The sequence below is a fragment of the Ammospiza caudacuta genome, chromosome 22, assembly GCF_027887145.1.
Source record: "Ammospiza caudacuta isolate bAmmCau1 chromosome 22, bAmmCau1.pri, whole genome shotgun sequence".
In the NCBI taxonomy this organism is placed as follows: Eukaryota; Metazoa; Chordata; class Aves; order Passeriformes; family Passerellidae; genus Ammospiza; species Ammospiza caudacuta.
In genome coordinates this window covers 5,106,964-5,132,426 of record NC_080614.1, presented here as the reverse complement: position 1 = coordinate 5,132,426, position 25,463 = coordinate 5,106,964, and the positions used below count along the sequence as shown (strand labels likewise).

The 25,463-nt window shown below is 60.2% G+C and overlaps 2 protein-coding genes across 2 annotated transcripts; one reads left to right on the top strand and one right to left on the bottom strand.

Annotated features, from left to right (window-relative positions):
- The first annotated feature begins 518 nt into the window (after nucleotides 1–518).
- On the top strand, nucleotides 519–14,165 carry PHC2 (polyhomeotic homolog 2). Its single transcript, XM_058818728.1, has 15 exons — nucleotides 519–658; nucleotides 3,395–3,580; nucleotides 3,650–3,808; nucleotides 3,880–3,957; nucleotides 4,042–4,203; nucleotides 4,734–4,838; nucleotides 4,906–5,119; nucleotides 5,532–5,875; nucleotides 7,072–7,231; nucleotides 8,578–8,771; nucleotides 10,267–10,396; nucleotides 10,504–10,618; nucleotides 11,341–11,482; nucleotides 12,300–12,585; nucleotides 13,444–14,165. Exons 2-15 carry the CDS (start codon nucleotides 3,437–3,439, stop codon nucleotides 13,596–13,598), a joined length of 2,388 nt encoding a protein of 795 aa, XP_058674711.1. The 5' UTR covers nucleotides 519–658; nucleotides 3,395–3,436; the 3' UTR covers nucleotides 13,599–14,165.
- Nucleotides 14,166–16,375: 2,210 nt separating this feature from the next.
- ZNF362 (zinc finger protein 362) lies at nucleotides 16,376–24,401 on the bottom strand. Its single transcript, XM_058818871.1, has 9 exons — nucleotides 24,183–24,401; nucleotides 22,145–22,345; nucleotides 19,225–19,288; nucleotides 18,845–19,091; nucleotides 18,436–18,757; nucleotides 18,114–18,338; nucleotides 16,864–16,942; nucleotides 16,629–16,787; nucleotides 16,376–16,552 (listed from the first exon to the last, which is right to left on the bottom strand). The coding sequence occupies exons 3-9, from the start codon at nucleotides 19,285–19,287 to the stop codon at nucleotides 16,436–16,438; spliced, it is 1,212 nt and encodes a 403-aa protein (XP_058674854.1). The 5' UTR covers nucleotide 19,288; nucleotides 22,145–22,345; nucleotides 24,183–24,401; the 3' UTR covers nucleotides 16,376–16,435.
- Nucleotides 24,402–25,463: the final 1,062 nt, after the last annotated feature.

Genomic DNA, 25,463 nt, shown 5'->3' with positions numbered 1-25,463 from the left:
CATCCCGCCCGGGGCAGCGCCGGGCTGACTCGAGCGACCCCGTGCGACAGCGGTGACCGCTGCCATCAACTCCACGCTGCGTCTTGTCGCCCGAAACGGCTCTCAGCATCCTCCGGGTGACCCCGGGCGACCCCCGGTGACAGCAGGGACTGCCGCCAGCATCCCCAGGCCGCAGCGCCCCGCCGGGCCTGACTCGGGGCAGCCCCGGGATGGCTCCTGGAAGCACGGCCGGGCGGATCTCCGTGGTTCCCCGCTGCCGAGCCCCGCCGGTCCCGGTCCCGGCCCGCTCCCCTCGGGCCCATCCGCGCCCCCTCCTCTCCCCGTTGCCATGGCGACCCCGCTCCCCCCGCCCCCCCCAGCGGGGTTGCCATGGCGAGCGCGAGCAGCGGGCGCGCGGCGCGCGGTGGGCGGGGCGCGCGGGGCGGGCGGGGCGGCGATTGGCCGGGCGGCGCCACGTGACGCGCGCAGGAATGCAAATGAGCGATGGCCTCGCGCCGCCGCCGCGCCGCCGCCTGAGGGAGGGAGGAGGGAGCGGGCCCGGCCCGGCCCCGCCGGGACCCCCGGGATCCCCGCAACCCCCGCTCCGGGACCCCCCGGCGCCCCCCGGGCCATGGCACAGCCCGCCCGCCGCCTCCGCCTCGCCCGGCCCGGCCCGCAGGTACCGCGCGTGCCGCCGCTACCGGGCCCCGGCGGCTTTGTCTGGGCCGGGGAGGGGGGGGCTGGCTGAGGGGAGGGGGGGCCGCGCATGCGCACCCGCCGTGCCTCAGTTTCCCCAGCCGGGGCCGTGGCCCCCGCCGCTCCCCGCCCCCCGTGGAGCCCCCATTTCTCACCCCATCCGTGTCTCCCCTCCTTCCCTTTCTCCTGCCCCCTCCTCTGGTTCTGGACTCCCTTGTTATTATTATTATTACAGTTATTATTGCCCACCGCCCACCATCATATTCCAGTGCCCCCGTGTTATCTCTGGCCCCCTATACTATGTCTGACCCCCTTGCCATCATGTCCCACTCCCCATCTCCTACCCCCTTTTCTGATTTTGCACCGTTAGTATTATTCCCACTCCCCACCATCATGTTCCAGTCCCTGCTGTTTTATCTGACTCCCCCTTTATTAAATCTGACCCTCTCTTTTCTTTTCTATCCCACCCCAGTAGTGTTTTCCACCCCTCACCAGGATCTTGCATCCCCTCTCTTATTCTGCACCCCCTTATCATTCCCTATGTCATATCCTGCTGCTCCCTGTCCTGCACCCCTTTATTATTATTTTATCAATCATATTCCAGTGCTTGCTGTTACCTCTGCCCCCCAGTGTAATATCTGACCTCCCTCACTTCTATCCAACCCTGTCATTAGTGTTTTCCCCTTTTTCCCATTATTTTGCACCCCCTTCTCTGCTTTTGCTTCCTCTTATTATTTTTCCCACCCCATCATCATTTTCCAATCCCTGCTCTTTTATCTGACCCCTCTCTTTTCTATCCCACCTTCCCACCATATCCCACCCCTCACCAGTTCCTTGCATCCCCCCTTAATCTGAACCCCCATATTGCTCCATGCTGCTGCTCACCGTCCCATCTTCCCCCTCTAATCCCACAACCTCTCTGTGTCCCCATTCCCTACCCCCTCATCGTTTGTCCCCCCATTTTGGGCTCAGCTCAGGCAATTCCAGCTCTTCCTGTCCTGGCTGTGGGACCTCCCCATGTTCCCCCACCCCAGCAGTGCTGGGGTCCCAGCAGTGCTCAAAATCTTCCCTTTTTTTGTTATTTTGGGTGGGTGGAATGGTTTGGGGGTTTGACCTCTGGGTCAAAAGTGAGGTGACCCCCATGTGACACCCCAAATTCCCTGGTGGGGTTTGGTGTGGGTGGGAGCTGTGGGGGGCTTTGCCCACCCCTGGGGGATTGAGTCCAGGTGGGCCTGGTGTGGTCCCTCTGTGTCAGTCACTGCAGTGACCCCGTGTCACCTCGATGCCACCAGAGCAGGACAAGCAGGTGTGTGGCTGTTGGGTGGGAAAAGGTGCCCAGAGCCTCTCCAGCTGAGGGTGAGCGTGCCACGGATGCAGAGCTGAGGGTGGGCAGTGTCACAGGCCACATGGACACGTGGCTGTCCCACCCTGTGCTCTGCCACAGTGGCGTCTCAGGGGACAAGGCCAGGACATCACTGCTGCCACGTCCCTGCTGTGCCAGGCTGGCATGGCCTGATGGGGCCGTGCTTGGCATGGTGACCAAGGCCACCCTCAGTGGCTGCTGTCCATAGTCTGCAGTGTCACACACTCTTGTCCCTGGTCCCGCTGTGGTGGCACTGCAGGGGCTCAAACAGGTGACATGGGTGGAGTGTGGTGGCCGTGGGTGGCTGTTGGTGACCATGGAGTGTCATGGCCACCACAGTGGCCGTGGTGACAGAGGTGGCACCCACAAACCCCCCTCTCTGGCCCCCACAGCACTGTCCCCATCCTCCTCCTGTCCTGTCATGCTGTCTGTCCCACTCCTGCCATCCATTCATCCCTCATCCATTTCCTCTGTCCGTTCCTCCTTGCATCCCTGCATCCCTCTCCTGTGTCCATCCAGCCTTTTTTCCATCCCTTCCTCCCTTTTGTGTCTTTCCATCTGTCCATACTTCCTCCCTCCTGTTTGCTCTGTTCTTCCCTCCATCCCTCTGTCCATGACTTTCCTGCTTTTTTTCAGCATTTCCTTCCATCCTCGGATCCTTTCCTCATTCTGTCCATCTTTCTATCCATCCATCCATCATTCCTTCCTTCTGTTCTCAGAGCTGTCATTCTGTCTGTCATTTATTCTGTCTGTCCTCTTGTCCATCCTTCCTTCCATCCTTGACCCCTCCTTGTCCTTGCCTTCCATCCTTGACCTCTCCTTCCTTTTCTATTTCCTGTCCTTCTTGTCTCTTCTTCCTTACTTACTTCTCTCTGTCCTTATGTCCATCCTGCCTCCTCCCCTCTATGTTCCTTTTTGCCCATCCATCCTTCCATTTGTCACTTTCCTTCTCCTGTTTCATTCTCTCTGTCTTTCTGTCCTTCTACCCTTTCCTAGTTCCATAACTCCCTGGGTTTCTCTCTTTCCTTCCTCTCCTCCCCTCATTTCCTTCTCCCCATTCATCTCTTTCCTACTTCCCTCCATTCCTCATTTCCTTTCCTGTCTATCGCTTCATCCCTCTCTTCCTCCAGGCCATCCTTCTGTCCATCCCTACCTCCTCCCCTCCATCTCTCTGCCTTCCAGCCTTCCCTCTGTCCATACTTCCTCTGTTCTGTCCGTGCTCCCTTTCCCCTTTTTCCCTGGGGCACTGACCTTACTTTAGTGGAGGAGGATGAGCACAGGGTCTCCCATCATTCTTCCTCCTCCTCCTCTGTGCTTCCAGCACGATGGTTCCCCTCACTGTGTTCTCCTCCCCAGCTCTAGTCTGACCCCGTTGCACCGGCCCGGCCCGGCCCCGCCATGGAGAATGAGCAGCTCCCGGCCCCAGCCCCCGCCAGCAGCGCCGGCAGCGCGGCCCCGGCGCCCGCCAGCAGCGCGGCCGCGCGCCCCGCCGGGCCCCAGATCTCCGTCTACAGCGGCATCCCCGACCGCCAGACCGTGCAGGTACGGGGCTGGGGGCACCCGGGGGCTGGGGGGCACCGGGGGGGTCGTGGCCACATTTCCTCCCCAAAGGTGATCCAGCAGGCGCTGCACCGGCAGCCCAACACGGCGGCGCAGTACCTGCAGCAGATGTACGCGGCTCAGCAGCAGCACCTCATGCTGCAGACGGCCGCGCTCCAGCAGCAGCACCTCACCAGCGCCCAGCTCCAGAGCCTGGCCGCTGTGCAGCAGGTACGGGCGCCCCGTGGGCACGGGGGGTGGCTCGGGGCTGGCACAGCCCTCACCCTCGGCTCTCCCCCAAGGCGAGCCTGGCGGCGAACCGGCAAAGCAGCTCCTCGGGGGGCAACGGCACCCAGGCAGCCCCGGCGCAGCAGCCCACGGTGAGTCCCTCGGCCTCTGGCACCCGCCCAGCCACCGTGCCCACCCGTGCCAGCACCCCGACCTTGTCCTGGTGCCCGTTGCAGATCAACCTGGCGACGTCGCCGGCGGCGGCGCAGCTGCTGAACCGGGCGCAGAGCGTGGGGCCCGGCGCGTCGGGCATCGCTCAGCAGGCCGTGCTGCTGGGCAACACTGCCTCGCCCGCCCTCACCGCCAGCCAGGCCCAGATGTACCTGCGGGCACAGATGGTAAGGGTGGGGCTGCACCCAGGACCATTGGGGTGCCCATCATCCTGTTGTGGGGTGACGGGACCCACAAAGGGCACGTGGCTGTGACACTGGAGGGGTGCTCATTGCATGGCATGCCTGGGACCCATGGGGAATCCGTAGGGTGCTCAGAGTCTATGGGGTGCCCCCCACCCGACTGGGGGTCCAAGGACCCCACAGGGTGCCTGTCACCCTGCTGTGGGGCGTGTAGACTTCATGGGGTGCCTTCACTCAGCTGAGGGAATTCAGCCTCTATATAGGGTGAACCCCATCCCACTGGGATGCCCAGACCCCACAGGGCACCCAGAGCTCCATTGGGGGTACTCAAGCAGGTGCTCTTTGCCTTTGGGGGGACGTTGGGACCCTATAGGGTGCCCTCCCCCACACTGTTCCTACCCTACATAGATAGAGAGATACCCATGTGCCACCCTGTAGGGGCACAGAGGAGGGACACACACAGGGTGTGCCACCCCTGACACGGTGAGCCGTGCACCCACTCTCCCTGTCCCCAGCTCATCTTCACACCCACGGGCCCCGTCAGCGCTGTCCGGCCCGAGAGCCCTGCGCCGGCCCCTCCGCCGGCCCCGCCACCTGCCCCACCACCCAGCACCCCTCAGGTGAGTGTCCCCACCCCTGGCAGCCCCCAGAGCCTGCCCCGGCACCCCTGACCCGCTGCCGTTGCAGGTGCACAGCCTGGCCCTGCGCCCCGCCGGCCCCCACCTCCCTGCCCTGGCCATGAAGCCCCCCGGGGGTGCCCCTCCCCGGGCTTGCCCCCCCCGGGGGCCCCCGCCCGAGCCCCCCGCCGAGCACCTCAAAAAGGCCGAGGGGCACGAGGGCCGCGCCCATGGCCTGGCCCGCAGCGCCGCCCCCGCTGCCACCCACCCGCTCGTCACCCCAGGTAAGGGGCTGCTCCGGGGAGGGACACCCCGGGGTGCTGGGGAGTCACGGGCTGTTCGCTCTGACACCGGTGGTGGCCCACGCTGGTGTGTCCTGCAGCTGTCACTGTCTGTGTTTGGGACCTCCATCCCCTCACTGGGCCCCGCTCGGGAGGGTCTCAGCACCCATAGGATCCCAGGGGGCTGGGGCAGTCAGGGTGTGAGCCAGGGGACGCCGTGGAGTGCTGGAGCCTGGGGTGCTGCACTGCCATGGCTCCCAAAACTGGGGACACCTGAGTGCAGCTTCCCGCAAGAGCTGGCAGAGCTCATTGTCCGAGGGCACCAGAGGGAACAGACACAGAGTGAGCAGCAGCCTGCTGGGCGTGGGTCCCGTGGTGCTCAGGGGCATCTCTGTCCCCGTTGCTGTCCCCACAGCCTACGCCCCGCTGCAGCCCCCCCAGTTCCTGCAGCAGCCGCCGAAGCCGATGCAGCCGCAGCCACCGCAGCAGCAGCAGCAGCAGTTCGTCATCCAGCAGCAGCAGCAGCAGCAGCAGCTGGGCCCCCGTGGGCAGCCTCCCTCGGGCCCCCCCAGCACCCCCCAGCTCCAGCCCCTGCCCCCTGCCAGCCCCGGCCCGGGCCCCCAGCCCAAAACGGGGGTGCCCCAGGGGGCGGGGGGCGAGGGTGGCCCCCCCAACGGGCACCCCGGCTGCCACGCTGCCCCCCGCAAGTTCCAGCACGCCTCGGCTGTCATCCTGCAGCTGCAGCCCGCCGGCCCCACGGTGAGGGGCCCCCACATCTCCCCCCAAACCTTCATCATCAGGGGCCCCCACACAACCCCCAAAGCCTTCACAAGCCTCCCCCCAAACCCTCACAGTGAGGGGCCCCCAAACATCCCCCCAAACCTGCATCAGGAGGGATCCCCAAACCTTCATCAGGAGGGACCCCCAAACATCTCCCCCAAACCTTCATCAGGAGAGGCCCCCACATCTCCCCCAAACCTGCATCAGGAGGAGCCCCCACATCTCCCCCAAACCTGCATCAGGAGGGGTCCCCACACATCCCCCAAACCTGCATCAGGAGGGGTCCCCACACATCCCCCAAAGCCTCCCCCCAAACCCTCACAGTGAGGGTCCCCCAAGCCCCTTGGTGGAGGGAGGGAAGGAGGAATGGGGGCACGGGAGTGGGAGTGGGGGGTGCTGGGTGTCAGCTGTGTGCACACGCGTGTGGGTTGTGCAAGTGCACAGTCCCTGCACACGTGTGTGTTCCTGAAATGTGCATGGGGGCCCAGCTGTGACATCTGTGTGCAGGTGTACAGGTGTGCACGCTCGGGCCACGCTGCACATGTGTGCCTGCTCCATGCACACCTGTGCACAGCTTTGCCCCATCCGTGGCACTTTGGTGGCCGTGTGTACCTGGTGCTGTGACAGGAGGAGCATGTGGCTGATCCGTGTGTGTGTGCATGTGTTTGATCTTGTATGTGTGTCCTGGACCCACACACGTGTGTGTGCACAGCTTTGCCAGATGCATGCACGTGCATGTGTGCATATGTGCATGTGTCTGCTCCCTGCATGTGTGTGCACACGAGTGCAGATGTGCTTGCCTGGCGTGTGTGTGCACCTGTGCTTGACCCATGTGTGTCTGGCCTGTGCGTGTGTGTGACACTCATGTCAGCCCCGTGCACGTGTGTGTTTGTGGAGGTGTGTACAGGCTCCTCGCACACATGTGCAAATGCAGATCAGGTGTGTCTGTACACGCGTGCCCATCTGTGACACACGTGTTTGCATGTGCATGCCCGCTCTAGGCACATGCTTGTGTGACCCATGGACAGTGTGCACCCTCCAGTCGTGCAGGTGCATGGCCCCGTGCCACCCGCACCCACACCTGCCCCGAGCCCCGCACGTGTGTGTGCACACCTGACCCCGGCCCGCGCGTGTGCACACCTGACCCTGCCCCACGCGTGTCCGTGCCGCCACAGCCGTCCCTCGGGGTCCCCGAGGGCGCCCGCCGGGACCCGCTGCCCGTGCCGAGGAGCGCCGAGAGCCCGCCTGCCGCCCCGCCGCAGCCCCCCGCCCTCTCGCCGCCCGCCGCCCCCCCGGGCCCCGACACCCCCGAGGGCGAGCGGCCCCTCACGCACGGTAAGCGCCCGCCCCGCTCCCACGGGCACCCACTCGCGGGGTGCTGCACCCCGAGCCCGCATGCAGCGGGGGCCGGTGAGGCCGGGCAGAGCTGCGGGAGCTCGGGCGGGGCTGCGGGAGCCCTGAGGGGAGCTCGGGCAGCGCTGAGGGGCGCTCGCTGAGCCCGGGCCTGCGGGCCGGGTGCGGCGCCCGCCGCTGCCGCTAGGGGGCGCATGCGCGCCACGCTCATGCACAGAGCGCACCCGAGGGGCGGGGCTGTAGCCACGCCCCTTTCTGTAGGCGCGGCAGTGGCGCGCGGGCTGGGGGCGTGTCCACGTCTGGAGGCTCCCCCCGGCTGCGTCGGGGTGCAACCGATGTGGGGGCGTGTCCACGCCCGTGCAGTCCCGCCCCTTATGGAGCGAGGCCCCGCCCCCCGTGGCGGGGGCGCGGGAGGAGGCGCCTTGTTTGGGTGGGCGTGTCCGAGGCTCCGGGCGCGCGCGGCGGCAGCGCCCGCCAATGGGTGCGCGGGGGCGTGTCCGCGGCAGGCCCCGCCCCCGCCACCGCCTTTGTCCCCGCTCGGCCCTGGCCCCGCTCCCGGCGCCGCTCCCGCCGCAGCCCCGGCCCGGGCCCCCCGCCATGGCCCCCCCGACCCGCTGAGCGCCCGGTGAGTGAGCGCCGACCGCGGCGGCCAGGCCCGGCCCGGGGCGGCGGCGGCGGCGGCTCTGACCTCACTTCCGCATCCGCCCCCGGCCCCGGTCCGGCCCCGCGGCCCGGGCGAGGGAGGGGCGGGGGCAGCGGGAGCCGCCGCCGCCGCCGGACAAAGGTGATGGGGGTGCCGGGGTCCGCGCGGCCCGGGGCGGCCTGGAGAGGAGCGGGGCCGGGCGGGCTGGGCCGTGGCCAGCGGGCTCCGCGGGGCTGTGCTGGGATCTCACGGGCGCAGATCGGGCCCTGCCCGGCGGTACCGGGATGTGCCGCGGCCTGAGCGGGCGGTTCGGGCCTCTCTGGGCTGTGCTGGGGCAGATCGGCGCTTTCCGGGCCGGATCGAGCCCTGTTGGGGCCTTTCTGGGGCACATCGGGGCTTTCCGCCGCGCACCGAGCCCCGCCGGGGCAGCCGCGGCCTGGCCGGTGCCTCCCAGCGCCGCGCCGGGGCTGCCCCGCTCCTTCCGCGCTCTGCGGCTGTGCCCGGAGCCCCGCGGGTATTTTGGGGGCCCTTTCCCCCCTTTGGCACCCCCCGGGGCCGGCTGGGCGGCGCTGGGAGCGGCAGCAGCTGCTCCCCGTTCCAGCTGTATGGAAATCGCGGCCCCGCGTCAGCGGCGGCGTCAGCGCCCGCCCCTCGCCGCTCACCGCGTGTGCCCCGCTGTCCCCAGAGCCCCCCGAGCGCCTCCATGCGCAGCCCCGCATTCCCGGGATGACCTCGGGCTCCGGCAGCGCTGCCGCCACCGTCGCCGGCGCCGCCCCCCACAATGGTGAGAACAAACCGCCCCAGGCCATCGTGAAACCCCAGATCCTCACGCACGTCATCGAGGGCTTCGTCATCCAGGAGGGCGCCGAGCCCTTCCCGGTAACGTATCCCAATCTACCGGGACCGGGGCTGGCCTTTGGGGCGGGGGGAATGGGGTACACGGTTAGGCCTGAACCCCCAAATCCATCCCTGCTTCGTCATCCGGGAACGGGCTGAGCTGCTCCCGGTGCTCTCCGTGGTTTATCCCTGTGGTTTATTCCGTTACCGAGTGTTTTGTCATCTGGGAAAGGGCTGAGCTGCTCCCGGTGCTCTCCGTGATTTATCCCCGTGGCTTATCCCGTTACCGAGTGTTTGTCATTCGGGAAAGGGCTGAGCTGCTCCCGGTGCTCTCCGTGGTTTATCCCTGTGGTTTATTCCGTTACCGAGTGTTTGTCATTCGGGAAAGGGCTGAGCTGCTCCCGGTGCTCTCCATGGTTTATCCCTGTGGTTTATCCCGTTACCGAGTATTTTGTCATCTGGGAAGCGGCTGAGCCCTTCCCAGTAATGTATCCCGATGTCCCTGCCCTGGATTTGGGAGGTTTGGAATGGAGCACCCAGCACCGTGAAGCCCCAAATTCTCACCCATTTCATCGAGGACGTCATCCAGGAAGGGACAGAATCATTCCCAGTAATGAATATCTCTGTGCACCCTCATTCCTGAATTTGGGGTGTTGGGAATGGGGCATCCACATTGCTGTGAATCCCCAAATCTTCACATTTTTGAGTTCCTTATTGTGCAGGACGGGGCTGAGCCATTTCCAGTAATGCATCCCCTGCACCTGTCCTTGTTCCTGGATGTGGGAAATTGGGAAGAGGGATTGGGAATGGGATGCCCAGACAATCATGAGCCCCCAAATCCTCACCCATGTTATTGAGCATTGAGGAAGAGACGGAGCTGTTCCAGTAACATTCCTGGAGCTGAGAGACTGGGAAGGTGGGGTTGGGATTTGGGGGGCTGGGAATGGGATGCCCAGACAATTATGAGTCCCCAAATCCTCACCCATCTCATTGAGCATTTCCATCATCTGAGAAGAAACAGAGCTGTTCCAGTAACATTCCTGGAGCTGAGAGGTTGGGAAGGTGGGGTTGGGAATGGGATGCCCAATCCTGAGTCCCCAAATCCTCACCCATCTCATTGAGCATTTCCATCATCTGGGAGGAGACAGAGCTGTTCCAGTATCATACCTGGAGCTGAGGGATTGGGAAAGGGGCGTTGGGATTGGGGATTGGGAGTGGGTCACTTTGACAATGATGAACCCCCAAACCTTTGCCTGTGTTATTGAGCACTTCAGCAGCCAGGAAGGGGTAGAATCATTCTTGGTAATGTACCCTCCTCTCCTTATCCTTGCTCCTGGATTTGAGGGGTCAGGAATGGGTCACTCCAACAACAGCTGGACCCCAGATCCCCACCCTCGTCACCCAGGGAGGTGCAGAGCTGTCCCTGGTACCTGTCCTCACCCCATCCCTGGGTGTGAGGGGTGGGATGGGCCGTGCCAGCCCCGTGGGCACCCTCAGGGCTCCCTGGGGCACAGGTGCAGCCAGGTGTGTTGCACAGGTGGGCCGCTCCTCGCTGCTGGTGGGGGCCCTGCACAAGCAGTATGCACAGGAGCTGCTGCCAGACAAGCTGCCAGCACAGGACAACACCACCACCACCGACTCGGACATGGAGGAGCCGTACCTGCAAGGTAGCGCCCGGGCCCTGGGATCCCCCCTGAACCCCGAGATCCCCCCGAGTGCCCCCCCGGCTGAGCTGGCTGGTTTCTCTCTCTGGGTGTCCCTCCACGCCCCCCAGAATCCAAAGAGGAGGGGAACCCCCCCAAGCTGAAGTGTGAGCTCTGCGGCCGCGTTGACTTCGCCTACAAGTTCAAGCGCTCCAAGCGCTTCTGCTCCATGGCCTGTGCCAAGAGGTAACCCCAAAACCCACCCAAACCCTCCTTGTTAGGGTAGAAATAACCCTTAAAACCCACCCAATCCCTCCTTGCTGCATAGAGGTAACCCCAAAACCCACCCAACCCTAAATCCATGCCATCCCTCTTTGCTGGGGCAGAGGTAAGCCCAAAAGCCACACAACCCCTGCTTGCTGGAATAGAGGTAACCCCAAAACCCACCCCTGTTTGCTGGAGTAGAGGTAGCCCCAAAACCCACCCAACCCCTCCTTGATAGGGTAGAGGTAACCCCAAAACCCACCCAACAATCCCTCCTTGCTGGCGTAGAGGTAACCCCAAAATCCATGCTGTCCCTTCATGGCAGGGTAGAGGTAACCCCAAAATCTGCTCAGCCCCTCCACAACCGGATAGAGGTAGCCCCAAAATCCACTCAGCCAGGGTAGAGGCAACCCCAAAACTCACCTGACACAGCAGATGTAACCCCAAAACCCATCTATACCCTCTTCAGTGGAGTAGAGGTACCCCAAAACCCTTGACAAGAGTGGAGGTAGCCCCAGAAATTACCTGCCAGGGTAAAGGTAACCTGAAAATCCATTCAGCGTGGGAGAGGTAACCCCAAAATCCACCTGCTTGGGGTTGTGGTAACCCCAAAATCCAGCCTTCCCCTCCTCTTTGGTGGGGTAGAGGTACCCCCAGAGTTCCCCCAGTGGGGTGGGGACCCCTCATGCCCCTGCTCCGTGCAGGTACAACGTGGGCTGCACCAAGAGGGTGGGGCTGTTCCACCCCGACCGCAGCAAACTGCAGAAACCAGGAGGGCCCCCCCACGGGCGGCGCCGCAGCTGCAAGGGGACCCTGCCCCCCCTGAGCAAGGACAGCAAGAAACAGGTGAGGGGACACGGGATGGACACTGAGGGCAGGGCTTGGCCTTGGGGCTGGCATTTGTCCCCAGTTTTGGGTGGGCTCTGAGCCTTGGGTGTGTCCCTGACTTTGGGGGCACAGGGTGGGTGCTGAGGACAGGATTTACCCCCAGTTATGGGGACACAGGGTGGGCACTGAGGACAGGATTTACCCCCAGTTATGGGGACACAGGGTGGGCACTGAGGACAGGATTTACCCCCAGTTATGGGGACACAGGGTGGGCACTGAGGGCAGGGTTTGTCCCCTCTCAGGTTTGGCCTTGGGGCTGGCATTTGTCCCCAGTTTTGGGTGGGCTCTGAGCCTTGGGTGTGTCCCTGACTTTGGGGGCACAGGGTGGGTGCTGAGGACAGGATTTACCCCCAGTTATGGAGACACAGGGTGGGCAGTGAGGGCAGGGCTTGTCCCCAGCAGGGTTTGGCCTTGGGGCTGGCATTTGTCCCCAGTTTTGGGTGGGCTCCGAGCCTTGGGTTGTCCCTGGCTTTGGGGGTACAGGGTGGGCACTGAGGCCGGGTTTTGCCCTCAGCTGGGGGGACATGGGTGGGTTTGTCGCTGAGTTTTGGTGACGTGGGGCAGGTGCTGAGCCTGGGGTTTGTCCCTGAGTTTTGGGAACACAAGGAGGGCACTGAGGCTGGGATTTGTCCCTGAATTTTGGTGACATCGGGCAGGTGCTCAGCCTGGGGCTTGTCCCTAAATTTTGGGAGCACAGGGTGGGTGCTGAGGCTGGGGTTTGTCCCTGAGTGTTGGTGACACGGGGCTGGTGCTGAGGCCAGCACTGCCCCCGCAGCCCCCGGGGTCTGTCCCAGCGGGGTCGGTGACGGCGTCGTTGCAGCTCAACCACAGCCAGGAGGATTCCAGCCGCTGCTCGGACAACTCCAGCTACGAGGAGCCGCTGTCGCCCATCTCGGCCAGCTCCTCCACGTCGCGGCGCCGGCAGGGGGAGCGGGAGCTGGAGCTGCGGGACATGGAGCTGCCCGAGCGCGACCTGCCCGGCCTCGGCCACCGCTTCCTGCCCAGCGAGCCCAGCAAGTGGAACGTGGAGGACGTTTACGAGTTCATCCGCTCGCTGCCGGGTGAGGAATGCCCTGGCATGGGCGGGGATCTACCCACAGATACCCAGTTTTGGGAGGATTTGTGTTCGTCAGAATGTGTTCAAGGAGGGATCTGCTCAAGATTGAGGAATGTCCTGGGATGGGTGGGATCTACCCACAGATAGCCAGTGCTGAGGTTTTGAGTTCCTCGGGATGTGTTCATGGGGGAATCTGCTCAAGATTGAGGAATGTCCTGTGATGGGTGGGGATCTACCAGAGGTAGCCAGCGCTGTGGTTTTGGGAGGATTTGTGTCCCTCAGGATGTGTTGATCTACTCAAGGACAACCCCAAAGTTGGGGTTTTGGGGAGAGATTTATTCACAGAGAACCCCATATTTTAGAGTAGGATTTACAAACAGATAATCCCATAAATTTTTGGGGGATGATTTGCTGATTTTTTGTTTTTGGGGGATGATTTACTCACAGATAACCCCATAAATATTTGCGGGGGGTGATGGATTCTAGTTAGAAACCCATTCATATTTTGAGGGGAGCATGGGGACTTACAAATAAACCTAAAGGATAATTGGAGGAAGCTATTTACATACGGCTTCCTAAATAAGATTTTTTGGGGGATTCAAGCCCCTGAGTGTATTTTTTAGGATTATGAGGGGGATTCAAGCCCAGAGAAGCCTCTGGGTGTATTTTTGGGGGCTGTGAGGGGGGTTCAAGCCCAGAGAAGCCTCTGGGTGTATTTTTGAGGATTATGAGGGGGATTCAAGCCCAGAGAAGCCCCTGAGTGTATTTTTGGGGGCTGTGAGGGAGATTCAAGCTCAGAGAAGCCTCTGGGTGTATTTTTGGGGGCTGTGAGAGGCTTTGCTGACGCTGCCCCTCCCCACAGGCTGCCAGGAGATCGCCGAGGAGTTCAGGACGCAGGAGATCGACGGGCAGGCGCTGCTGCTGCTCAAGGAGGATCATCTCATGAGCACCATGAACATCAAGCTGGGCCCCGCCCTCAAGATCTACGCCCGCATCAACATGCTCAAGGACTCGTGAGGGGCGAGGGCACGGGACCCCAACTTCCCCCAGGGGACCCCTGACCCCCCAATGCGGCCCCGGGGAGGGGGCAAAGGGGGGGGAGACACTTGTGAGCACACCCCGCCCCCCCTGCCCCCCCGGGGGGTGTAAATAGCCCGTAGCTCTAGAGCCCCCCCACCCCTCACCCAGCTTTGGGGGGTCACCCCCCCTTCTCCAGCAGGGAGGGGGGGTCCCCACGTGTCCCCCCGTGTCCCCCCCAGGCGAGCAGAGCCAAGCAGGACGGTTGTTGCCTTAACGTGTGCTCCCTCCCCCAGCTGGGATTGGGGCCCCCGCAGGGAGGTTTGGACGCCCCCCAAAAGGGGTCAGGGAGAGGTGGGGGGCGCGGAGGAGGCGTCACCCCCCCGTTCACACACACCCCCCGCACTCTGGGCTGGGTTTGGGGGTGCCCAAGCAGAGGACAGTGGTGGGGGTCCCCCCCCAGGCAGGTAAGGACCCCCCCACTCCCCCCTCAGCCAGCACGATCTTTTTAAGAAAAGAAAAGGAAAAAAAAAATTTGAAAAAACCACACATGGTCCCACCCCCCCTTTCCTGTTTTTTGTTTTTGTTTTTAATAAACACTGAAAAAAAAAAATCAAACCTGGGACTCTCCCAGTTTTCTTCACTTCCCACCTCCAAATTTCTGTTCTAAACTAAGGGATGTGTCCAATGCCACCGAGGGGGGTGGGACTTCTGTGGGCAGTGGGGACATTTTGTGTGACCTGGGCATCCCTCCTGCCCCCAGCTGGGAGGTGGGGACATCACCGTGGTGACAGTGGCACCCTCCACACCTCCAGGTGACCCCCAGGGCTTAGGGGGACACAGGGTCCCCAGGTCACTGAGGTGGGAGGTGGTGGCCTGTCCCTGGAGATGTCCCGGGGCTGTGCCATCCCTGGAGCTCATCACTGGATGTAGCATCTGTACTGAGGTGTCCCCAGAGCTGGTGGCAGTGACACAGCCATGGTGCAGTGTCCCCAAGCACTGGTGTTGATAAGAGTGTCCCAACCACTGATTAGAACAATGGTGAGGTGTCCCAAAGCTGTGGCCACAGTGGTGACATATCCTTGGTGGCCATGGAGATGGTACCCACTGTGACATGTCCCTGAGGCTCTGTGGTGAGCCCAGAGCTGAGGCCACCATGAGGTGTCCCTGGAGGTGGTGACAGGGTCCTGGAGGGTCCCCAGGTGGCCACAGTGAGGTTTCACCAGAGCTGTCGCCATGGTGAAGTGTCCCAGGCTGCAGTGAAATGTCCCCAGCAGTGGTGGCAGAGTGACCTGTCCCCAGAGCTGTGGCCATGGTGAGGTGTCCCAGGCCAGTCTGTCCCCAGAGCTGGTGTCCCCACAGTGGGTGACCCACACCCCCAGCAGGACCAGGAGCCCTGTGCCACCTCTGTCCCTGTGGAAATTGGGGACAATTCCCCCACAGCTTCCCCCTCCCCTGCTGCAGCCCCACAGGGACCAGGCCCCCCCTGTGTCCCCAGATGTCCCCACAGGGGAGTCCCCTCCCCCCATCTTTCCCCACAACGCCCCAGTTTCATTAATTCCCGGTCTGGTCTTTTTTTTTGTTCTCTTTTATTCTCTTTTTTTGGAAAGGGGCTGGGCTGGGGGGGTTTCATTCCTTTTCCACACTGTGAGGCCGTGGCCTGCCCAGCTTCTCCAGGAACCACAATGCAGGATGGGGGCGGCAACAACAGGGGCAACTTTTTGTCCATTTTCTCCTCTTTTTCCTTTTTTTTTTTTCTTTTTTTTCCCTTTTTTAATAAGGTACCAACTAGCTCTAGGGAGGCCTGGCCTGGCTGGGCAGCGAGGAAAATAAAAAAGCCCCAAAATTTGGGGGAAGGGGAGAAAAAAGGGGGGGCTAAGTGTATAAGAGGCATATTTACACAGTATTAACATGCTGACAAAAAAGGTTACAATATTGATATCGTACAACATTGAGGGGAGAAATAATGGGGGGGTAAAAAATAAGGGGAAAAATAATAAGGGGGGGATAAAAAATAACAGAGGGGTTAAAAATTAATAAAAGGTAAATAAAACACCCTGAAAAAAAAAAAAAAAAACAACAAAAAAACCCCAAAGAAACGCTGAGTTAAGGCTTAAAAAGTGTATAAAAAATAACACAGTTAATATCCAAAATGAACCAAAAAGTACAGAATATAGATGAGTTTGGGGGGAGAGCCCCCCGGCTCTATACAGGGGGTATGTACAGGCAGGCACAAGGCAAAGCAGGGGGACCCCCAGACCCCCCAAAACTGGGGCTGCGGAATGGGGGGGCCGGCACCGGGGGGACGCAGCTCTGCCCGCGGCTTCGCCCTCGAAAGGGACCCCAAAAGAACACAAAAAACCCCCAAAATGGTTAAAAATCAACCCCAAATGGAGGTGCTTGGGCCCAGAGTCTGTGGGGGGGGTGGAGGTGGGATCTTCTCCCCCCCCACCCCAGCTGCTTTTTGCTCCATCCACGGTTCGTTTTTGGGGTGAATTTCTGGTCTTTTTAGCAGCACCAAGTTCTTGGCCAATAAATATATATATATATATATATATTTGTATCCAAAAAATGGGGGGTGGGGCCTGGCAGGGGGGACACCCCCAAACCCCACTGCCCCCGCTCCCCCAAAAAAGAAACCAAACCGCAGAGATTCAAAGTGCTCTGAAACCGTCTTTGGATGTCACCAAACCTGCGGGAGCCGGGCAGGAGCACGGCCCGGGCGCGGCCCGCGGCGCTGGGGGTCTCGTCCTCCTCCTCCTCGTCCTCCTCCTCCTCTTCCTCCTCCCTCTCCTCTTCCTCCTCCTCACGCTGGGGGGGTGCTGTCCCCTCCCTGCCTAGATGAGGGAGATCCGTACGGGAATGCCGGGTGACTCCGTCCGCTGCGGCGAGTGCTGGCTGACCAGGTGCTCCACCACCGTGTGTTTGGACATGTGCTTCATCAGATAGGTCTCCTGTGGGGGGCACACAGGGTGGGTGAGCGGGGGGCTGGGGGCTCTGGGCACCTTTGGGGGCATCCCCCGTGCTCACCGAGGTGTAGGCACGGCCGCACATGCTGCAGCAATAGGCCTTGGCGTGCTTGATGGCGTGCGCAGACAGGTGGATCTGCAGCGAGGCCGAGTCCGTGTACGCCCGGTAGCAGTTGGGGCACTTGTAGGGCTTGTCCTTGTTGTGCTGGCGCTGGTGGGACTGAGGGGACACAGGGAGTCAGGGGGGGACCACGGTGACCCCGTGCCCCCTGCCCTGGGTCCCCCCACACACCCACCTGGAGGTTGGAGAGCTGGGTGAAGGCCTTCTCGCAGCCGGGGTGCGGGCACTTGTAGGGTCTGTCGCCGGTGTGGATTCTGGGGACACACCATTGTCATTGTCACCTCCCCTTCCACCACCAGGGCCAATCCCACACTGGAGTGGGGGGTTACAGTGGGCACAGCGACATCTGTGCCCCAGCAGGTGACAGGGGAGAAGGGGGGGAGACATGGGGTGGGGGGTTATGTCACAGATATGTTTTATGAAAAATCCTTTCCTTAGAAGGAAGCTGAGAGGCCTCAGGAACAAATTGTAAACATTGATTATCTGCTACTGTGGAATGCAACAGGTGCATCTGGGATTGGTCTCATAAAGTTGTTTCTAATTAATGGCAAATCACAGTCAGCTGGCTCAGACTCTGAGCCACAAGCTTTTGTTATCATTCCTTCTTTTTCTATTCTTAGCCAGCCTTCTGAGGAAATCCTTTCTTCTATTCTTTTAGTATAGTTTTAATGTAATATATATCATAAAATAATAAATCAAGCCTTCTGAAACAAGGAGTCAGATCCTCTTCTCTTCCCTCATCCTAAGACCCCTGTGAACACCATCACAGGGTTACAGTGGCACAGTGACATCTGTGCCCCAGGAGGTGACAGGGGATAAGGGGGGAGACACGGGGCTGAGAGATGGGGATTGGGAGAGGATGGAAGAGCTGGAAACCGGTGAGTGTGGAGGAGATGGACTGGCATGTGTGGACAGATGACATGGTGGGGACAGCTGAAGGTGGTGGGGATGAAGAAAGTCGTGGGAAAAAGCACAGTGGAGATGGCTGAGCATGGTGGGGGCAATAAAGGTAATGCAGATGATGAGCATGGTGAATGTGGTTGGAAGGAAGGTAGTGGAGACAACGGAGGTGGTGGAAATGTTGAGCCCAGTGGGGATAATGAGGGCTGTGGTGTCAGACTGGCATGGTGGGGATGATGAAGGTAGTGGAGATGATGAGCATGGAAGTGCTGACAATGATGAGTGTGGTGGAGATGATAAAGGCAATGGGGACAGCCAGTGTGGGGGGGAATCCATGAGTGGGAGTGAGGAGTGTGGTGGAGACAAAGCGCTGGAGATGATGGGGGATGATGATGATGGAGATGATGGCAGCAGGACCAACAAGCAGAGCAGGGCCATAAAGGATGTCAGGAGAGATTGCTGGGTGTGGGTGCCCCTCCCTGGCAGCAGGACCGAGCGTCCCCAGCCCCTGGGCGGGGCGCTCACCGGGTGTGCTGCTGGAGGTGGGAGAGCTGGCGGAAGGACTTCTCACAGTAGGAGCAGTGGTAGGGTTTGACGCCCAGGTGGATGCGCAGGTGCTGGGCCAGGTAGGAGGCGTTGGCGAAGGACTTGGAGCAGTGGGGGCACTTGTGGGGCTTGGCCTCCGTGTGCGACTTGGAGTGGATCTGCATCTCCGACTTGGTGAAGAACGTCAAGGGGCAGACCTTACACCTGGAGGGTGTGGGGGAGAACCCCGCAGGGACCGGGCTGGGGTGGGGGGCTCCCCGCCACGGCCCCCGGCCCCCGCAGCGGGCGGGGGGGTGCCTACCTGTACGTCTTCCCCTCTTTGGCCGTCTCCCCCGAGGCCAGGATGGGGTAGGGCACCACCAGCACCGGCGGCCCCGAGGGGTTTTCCGCCTTGATCTTCTTGCGGCCCCGCTCGGCCTTGGGCGCCCCCAGCAAGCCGTGGCCCTGGATTGTCTTGATGGAGTCGAGGAGGGGGGGGCTGGTGATTCCTGAGATTAGGGTGGGCGAGGAGGCGATGAGGCGGCTCTGGCTGGTGGAGGTGGGGGTCGAGGGGGTGGTGGTCCCTGTTCCCGGGCTGGATTCCGAGGTGCTGACGGCCGGTGCACGGGACGCCAGCCCCAACCCTGGTGGGCAACGTGACAGAGCGTTAGTTCTGAGGGGACCCACACCACCCTCTGCCCCCCAGAGCGGCAGGAGCAGTGTCACAGTACCTGTGACGGTGCTGGTGGCCGGCCGGGCGTGCAGGGCCACGTCAGGCTGGGGCACGGCCTGGGGGTGCAGCCCTGGCACCTGCTGCAGCTTCGGCAGGGACATGATGGACTGGCTGCTCTCAGCAGGAGAGGGCGGCACCAGGAGGGGCTGCTGCGAGGCCACCGAGGTGGGAGGCAGGTGAGGGGGGCGGATCTTCTCCGCCATCAACTGCTCCTTGATTTTGTTGATCAGGACCAGGTTGTCCAGCTGAGGGGGGAGAAGGCACACGGGTGGGTGAGGGCAGAGGAACTGGGATCCCTGGCACTCCCAGCCTCCCCCTCAGCGTTCTCCACACCCATTCACCCTCCCTCCCCCCAGAATCCCAGTGCAGGGGTCCTACCTGGCTGGGCATGGTGGGCGGGGGCGGCCAGAAGTAGGGGTTGTTGAAGCGAGGCTCCGCCATCCTGGGGAGAGAGGGGGGCGGTTATGGGACATCATCCCCCTGCCCTTCCACCTTGAACCCCCAAAACAAACCATCACCCCCCAAGAAGCAAGACCCAGACTCTGAGCAAAAGCAGGGAGCTGGTGAGGGGGGCAGGACTGGGGAACCCCCCCCCGAGCATCTTCCCTGATGAAAATTCCTGTAGGATCAGGGGGACACCAAGCACCTGCCTGCCCAAAGACCACAAAACACTGGTGAGTGCACTAGGACACTACATGGAAAAGGAGGAAGCTGAAATTTGGGGAAAAGCCCCAAGTCTCCCAAGCTCTGGAAGCATTTGTCCCATCCAGGAAGGGATTGGAGGTGGATGGGACACTGCCATGGGAGAGAACAAGCACAGCAGCACACTAAACCCAACAGCAATCCCAGCTGAATCCCCCTAAAATCCCCCTCCAAAGCCAAGTGAAGTGCCCGTGACACCCAGAGCAGCTCAACAGGAACACCAGGAACCAGCAGGGCTGGGAGATTTATGGAGACACTTGAAGGTGTTGGGAAAACTCATCCTAAATCCATCTTTGGGTAATGGGAAACAGCTGGAAGGAGGCAGCAAGAGGATGATCCCATCAGAGCAGCCCATGGCATCACCAGGCATCACCATCCCAGCAAATCCCACTATGGGGCATGAGGGTAAGCATCTGTAGGATCCTGATGGGATGTATGGGAGAGGGTCCCACAGGAGCTCTGGCTCCAAAATAAACCAGGCCATGGCAAGGAATCCAGGAGAAACTAGAGCGATGCCTCCAGCAACGTGCATCCCCAGAAGCTCTGGGGGCTGGCAGGATTTGGGGATGATGAGCTTTCCTCCTCTTCCTCCTCACACTTGCTGCCCCAGGGTTCACACACACTCTGAGCTCCCCACAGGCAGGTGGGCAGCAGGCAGAGAAAGGAAATTCTGTTCCCACCAGAATGTAACATGCCAGCAGCTACCCTGAAGAAGCTGTGGGATGGACCATGCCCATTTTGGGGAGGAAACCAAGGCAGGGAGGGAGGAACCACCTGCCCCTTGTGCTACAGAGCAGCCTGGCACAGGACGAGCTGTGTTCCAGGCTATCAAGGAATGGGAGCAATTTCTCAACACCACAGACTGTCCAGGACACCACCCAGGCATCAGCTCTGGGAGTTCCCCTTCCCAAGTCTTGAACCACTCCAGGTCACCTCCCCCTGCTCAAGCACCAAATTTTAGGGTTTGGAAGTGATAGCAGGTCCAGATTCCAGCGGCACAGGGGGAGCCACAGAACAGGAATTCGCTGGGCATGTTAAATGCACCTTCCCAAGCATGGATGCAGCCACTGCCAGCTCCTTTGTGTAATTATATATGTACCCACAGGCCGCCCACAGCGTGCATTTACCCACTGGCTCCGTGTTGTGTGTGTATATATACACACATATAGATCTCTTGGGATGATGGGCACGGGATGAGGGATGCCAGTGCCAGCATGAGGGGCTGGACACCAGGGAGAAAAGCAGAGCTGGCAGCAGGGAATCCCTTGTACAGAGACAGGCAGGGAGCAGGAGGGCTCTGAGCCCCCCAGGCAGGACCAAGCACCCCGGCAGCAATCCCCCAGCCACCCCAGAGCAGCCGTGGGAAAACAGGAAACTGGAGCTATGATTAGAAAAGGGTTTTTTGGAGCTGATCCCCCATCTCAGCAGGTGCCCCGTGACCTCTGTCCTTCCCATCCGTCCATCTGTCCATCCCTCTCCCTGTCCCGACAGCACGCTGGGCTCCAGTGGAGCCAGCAGCAGCACCCAGACAGATCAAAGCCACCAGCGTGGCCCCCAAACCATCACCAGGACACAGCACCAACCCTACACCAGTCCCAAGATCCTTCCTGCAAAGCTGGAAAGGCACAAAGGGTATTTTGGGGAGAAAAGCACAAATATCACGTGTTTCCCCACCCCCACCTGAGGAGGGCTTACTAAAGAAATGAGAAATTATTTGCAAAACCACCACACTCGGAGCTGGATGAACAAGAGGGAAGAAATGGTCGGCGTTGCCAAAATAATTCTAAAAATCCCTGTTCCTGTCCCGATTTAATGTTACAAATTGTGCAGTGTTTCTCTGTCGGGAGCGGCGTCCCCTTCTCTGGGGCTGGGAAACGGAGTGGGAGGGGGAAGAAGGCAGATGGAAAAAAAAGTATATATATACATATATAAAAACTCCCTTTTTCTCTATTCTCAGCTAACTATGAAAAATGGAAGCTGACATGCAGCAAAGGTGGAAAAAAAAAGAAAATCCATTAAAATGGAAATGATGAAGGGTAGGGAATGCTGCGGCACGTCTCCTCCCAGCTCTGCAGGGCACAGGGGGTGGTAGGGCTCTCTGTGCCCCCCCAGTTTTTTGGCTGGGCATCTCTTGGGTAACATCTCCAGTGGCGTGGGGTCCTGTGGTCCAAACCATGGTGGGAAGAGCCCCTGACATCCTCCACAGGCACCAGATTTGGCTGCTGAGGGGTTGCCAAAGGTCATCCCCAGAGACAAGGTGGGTGCCCAAAGCATGGTGGAGACCCAAGCAGCCCAGCCAGAAGAGAGGGATGTGGGAAGAGCAAGCAGGAAAGATGCACAGAGCCCCAAAACCACGGGGCTGAAACCCAAACTCCCCAGAACAGCACAGCACCCGGCATCACCGCTCAGCCGGGCCAAGGAGGGGAAGCAGCAGCAGCAGCACCCTAAAAAGAGACCAAAATCCTCCTGGCCTGCACACCCACGGGGAGGGAAGAGCGGGAGAAGCCGGCAAGCCAGGGCTGGGGGTGGTGGCGAGGGGACAGCGGGGGCGGTGGCAGCAATGCCGGGGCCGTCGGGGTCGGTGGTTGGTACTCACAGGGTGGCCTCTGGAGCCAGGTGGGCGCAGCTGCCTGGGGAGACGTGTCGCTGAGGCTCCAGATTGATGGGAGGTAGATGATGGCACGGGTGGGCACGAGCTCACTAGAGCCTTCCAACTTCCTACCCAACTGCCGCTAAGTCAAGCTACAGTTCTCTAGGGAACGCCTCTACCTTGGCAGCCCTCTCTGTCTCGCCTTCGCTGAAATAAAAAGAAACAAGAGATTTCTTTTCACGCCACCGCCGGGAGAAAAGGGGCAGCTCCCAGGGACCGGTGAGCGACCACCAACCTGGTACAGCCTGAAAGTGAGGGGGGTCTGGGAGGAGAGGGGAGGGATTCGGGGTGATCAGAGCAGCACTTGGTAGCTAAATGTGTCCTCGACCGAGCAAGACAGCGAGTTTGGTGTCCCCAAGTGTCCCAGCAAGAGCATCAGGGCACAGGTCCCACCCCCCATGGCAAGCGGCGAGTGCAGGAGAGCGAGCCGGCGGCGGCCACGGACGGCGCACGGGGGAGAACCGAGCCGGGGCATGGATGTACCCTGAGCACTCCCCACCAAACCCCAGCACGCCCTTCCCAACACAGCCCACACACACCAGGGATGCTCCCTGGGCCGGGGAACCCAGCTCTGCCTTCCACCGTGCCTCAGTTTCCCCCCCAAAACACAAGGCCGTGGTCGCTGTCCCCTCTTAAGAACAAGTTTCCCTGGGGTTCACCTGGAGCAGGAGGAGTTTTGGAGGGAAAGCAAGTGCCCATCCACAAAACCTGCATCCCAAAGCCAACCAGCATCTAGCACCATGCTCAGGGAACACACATCCCTCCTGCCCAGAAGGACTCACCCCAAGGCGAAGGGGGCAGAGGCAGGCATGGCTGTGAAGCAGGAACGCCGGGCGAGCCCCCTGTGGCTCGGGGAGGGGGTGGCCTGCACGCCACAAGAATTCACCCAAGATGGAACCAATTAAACCCCCGGCTTCCGCCCCCCGAAGGGCCCTGGGCTGGGGCTTCTCCTTCTGCATTTCCAGCAAAACCAACCCAAAACGAGCCCCCAGCCTGGAGCGAGGGTCCCCGCGCAGGAAAAGGGGTGCACGGGGCAGGGTGAGGAACCAAGCACCAGTGGTAAGCGGGAGGGGAGGCAAAGCCACGCTGGAGACCCCAGCTCAGGGGTGGAGGAGGGGGAAACCAGGGTGGCAACACTCCCAAAAGATGGGGGCCAAGGCGGTGTGACCCCAAATCCACAGTTTGGGTCCAGTGACCCAGCAGAGGGGACATGGGGACAGCCCGCAGGGAGACCCAGAGCCCATGAGGTGACACACCAGACACAGGGCACACATGCCCCACAAAACACACCACTCCCCAGCCTGAGGGGGCCCTGCTCCCCCAAACCTCAAATACACCCACACCCCCCCAAAAGAGACCAGCCAGGCACCCTGCAAGGCAAAGGCAGCACCACAAATCAGCCAGGGGCGAATGCCCACCCCCAGCAGCACAGGGGGGTCACTCCTGGGTGACAGCACGCAGGGAAACCGAGGCACAGGCAGGGGATCACCCTGAGGAGGGAGTGAGAGCACCGAATCCAACATGCACTTGTCCTGACATCGTGCCCAACGACCAAAAATCCACATTTTTAAGGGAAAAAGCAGAAGGTGTGGGGGGGTTGAGGGTGAACATTATTATTTTATGCATATAAAGGCACATTGCTTAAAAGGGAAATATCAAGGGGGTCACACATAAGCTGGGAGTGGGGTCCCCTCTCTGCAGAGGGGGTAAACAAGGAGTCCCTCACACCCCCAAAACACCCCAAAAAAACACCATACCCCCACTTATATAGAAATATACACACACACATATAATACCTGCATTCTGGTGTGCACATACATATTATTTCCACAAGCACACGCACATAATCCCATGCATGCACACCGTTGCATTAGGCGCTATTTTAAGCTGCAAACGTATAAAAGCAGCGTTTTTTTGTTGGGTTTTTTTTTTTTTTTTCCTTTTTCCTCCCTGTGATCCCCCTCCATCCAGCCATCATGCCCACCTCTGCGAGTACTGGCGTTGCTTCCCCTTATCCGCGTCCATCTCCAGCTCTAGCTGAGACCGGGTGCTGCACGTGGGGCGTTTTTCTACGGGGGGACAAGGAGGAGGACAACTTCACACACCCCGAACCCCCCGCCAGCCCCCGGCGCGCGAGATCCCACAGCGGAGGAACAAAAGCGAAGCGGCTCCGACCTACCCGACCCGTGGGAACGTGGGGTTTTGCCTGAAAATAGAGAGAAAACAACAAAAAAAAAAAAAAAAAAGGAAAATAAAAACAAAACAAAAAAATAAAAATAAAAAATAGTGGTTTTTTTTTTTTTTTTTTTTTTTTTATAGCCCCGCTCGCCCCCTGAGCTGTTGGGAAAGCTGAGGGATGGGGAGCTGGCTGGAAAAGTGGGGGTGAAATCCATCCCCTTGCCCTGGACCCTCCGCCTCTCGGCAAATCGCACGCCGTGAGGGACTTAAAAAAACTTTTTTTACCTCTCTGCTAAAATATCACTTTATAATCTCAAAGGCCTCGGGCTCGAAGCCGCTTTCACCTGCTCCATCCTCCCCAGGTTAAAAAACCCGGCTGCTATCCGAAGGACCGCAGGCTTGGGGGGGGAAAAAATAACCCAACAAGGAGCATCCTCCAACCTTGAAGGGAGAAAAAGAAATCAAAATCATCGAATTCATCATTCCTGGGTTCAAATCCATCACTGTGGCCACGCCGGCTCTAAGCTCCCCCCCCAGGACCCCGACGTGGCCGGGAGATTATGGATGTATAAATAGTATATGGCTAAATATATGTTGGAGAGGGACAGACAGACCTCTGGGACACAGCCACAGAAATTTGGGTCCCTCGCTAAAGCTGCCGCATTCCTGCCAAAAACGCCATGAAAAAAATATCTCCCCCCCTCCATTAGACCTTCCAGCCAGCGAGACCACTTTTCTAGACAAAACCAGTTAATGCAGAAAACAGCGAAGAAAAGGAGGAGAAGAGGAAGGAGAAAAGGAATTAAAATGGTGAAAATTATAATAATGGTGATTATGATGATGGTAATGATAATATTCAGTCCCTGCGCTGCTTCTGCCACCTCCTGTAAGCAAAAAAAGTCAGAAAAAAAGCCAAGAATGCATTAAAAAAGCAACCCCCCCCCCTCCAAAAACATGCAACATCCACAAAAATAGGTACGTTCGGCTGCAATTAACTTTTCCATTAGACCATCCAGAGGGAAAGAAAAAGGGAAAATCCTGGTAAATGGGTATTTTCCTCGATGTCCCCCCCCTCTTTTCCCCGCTT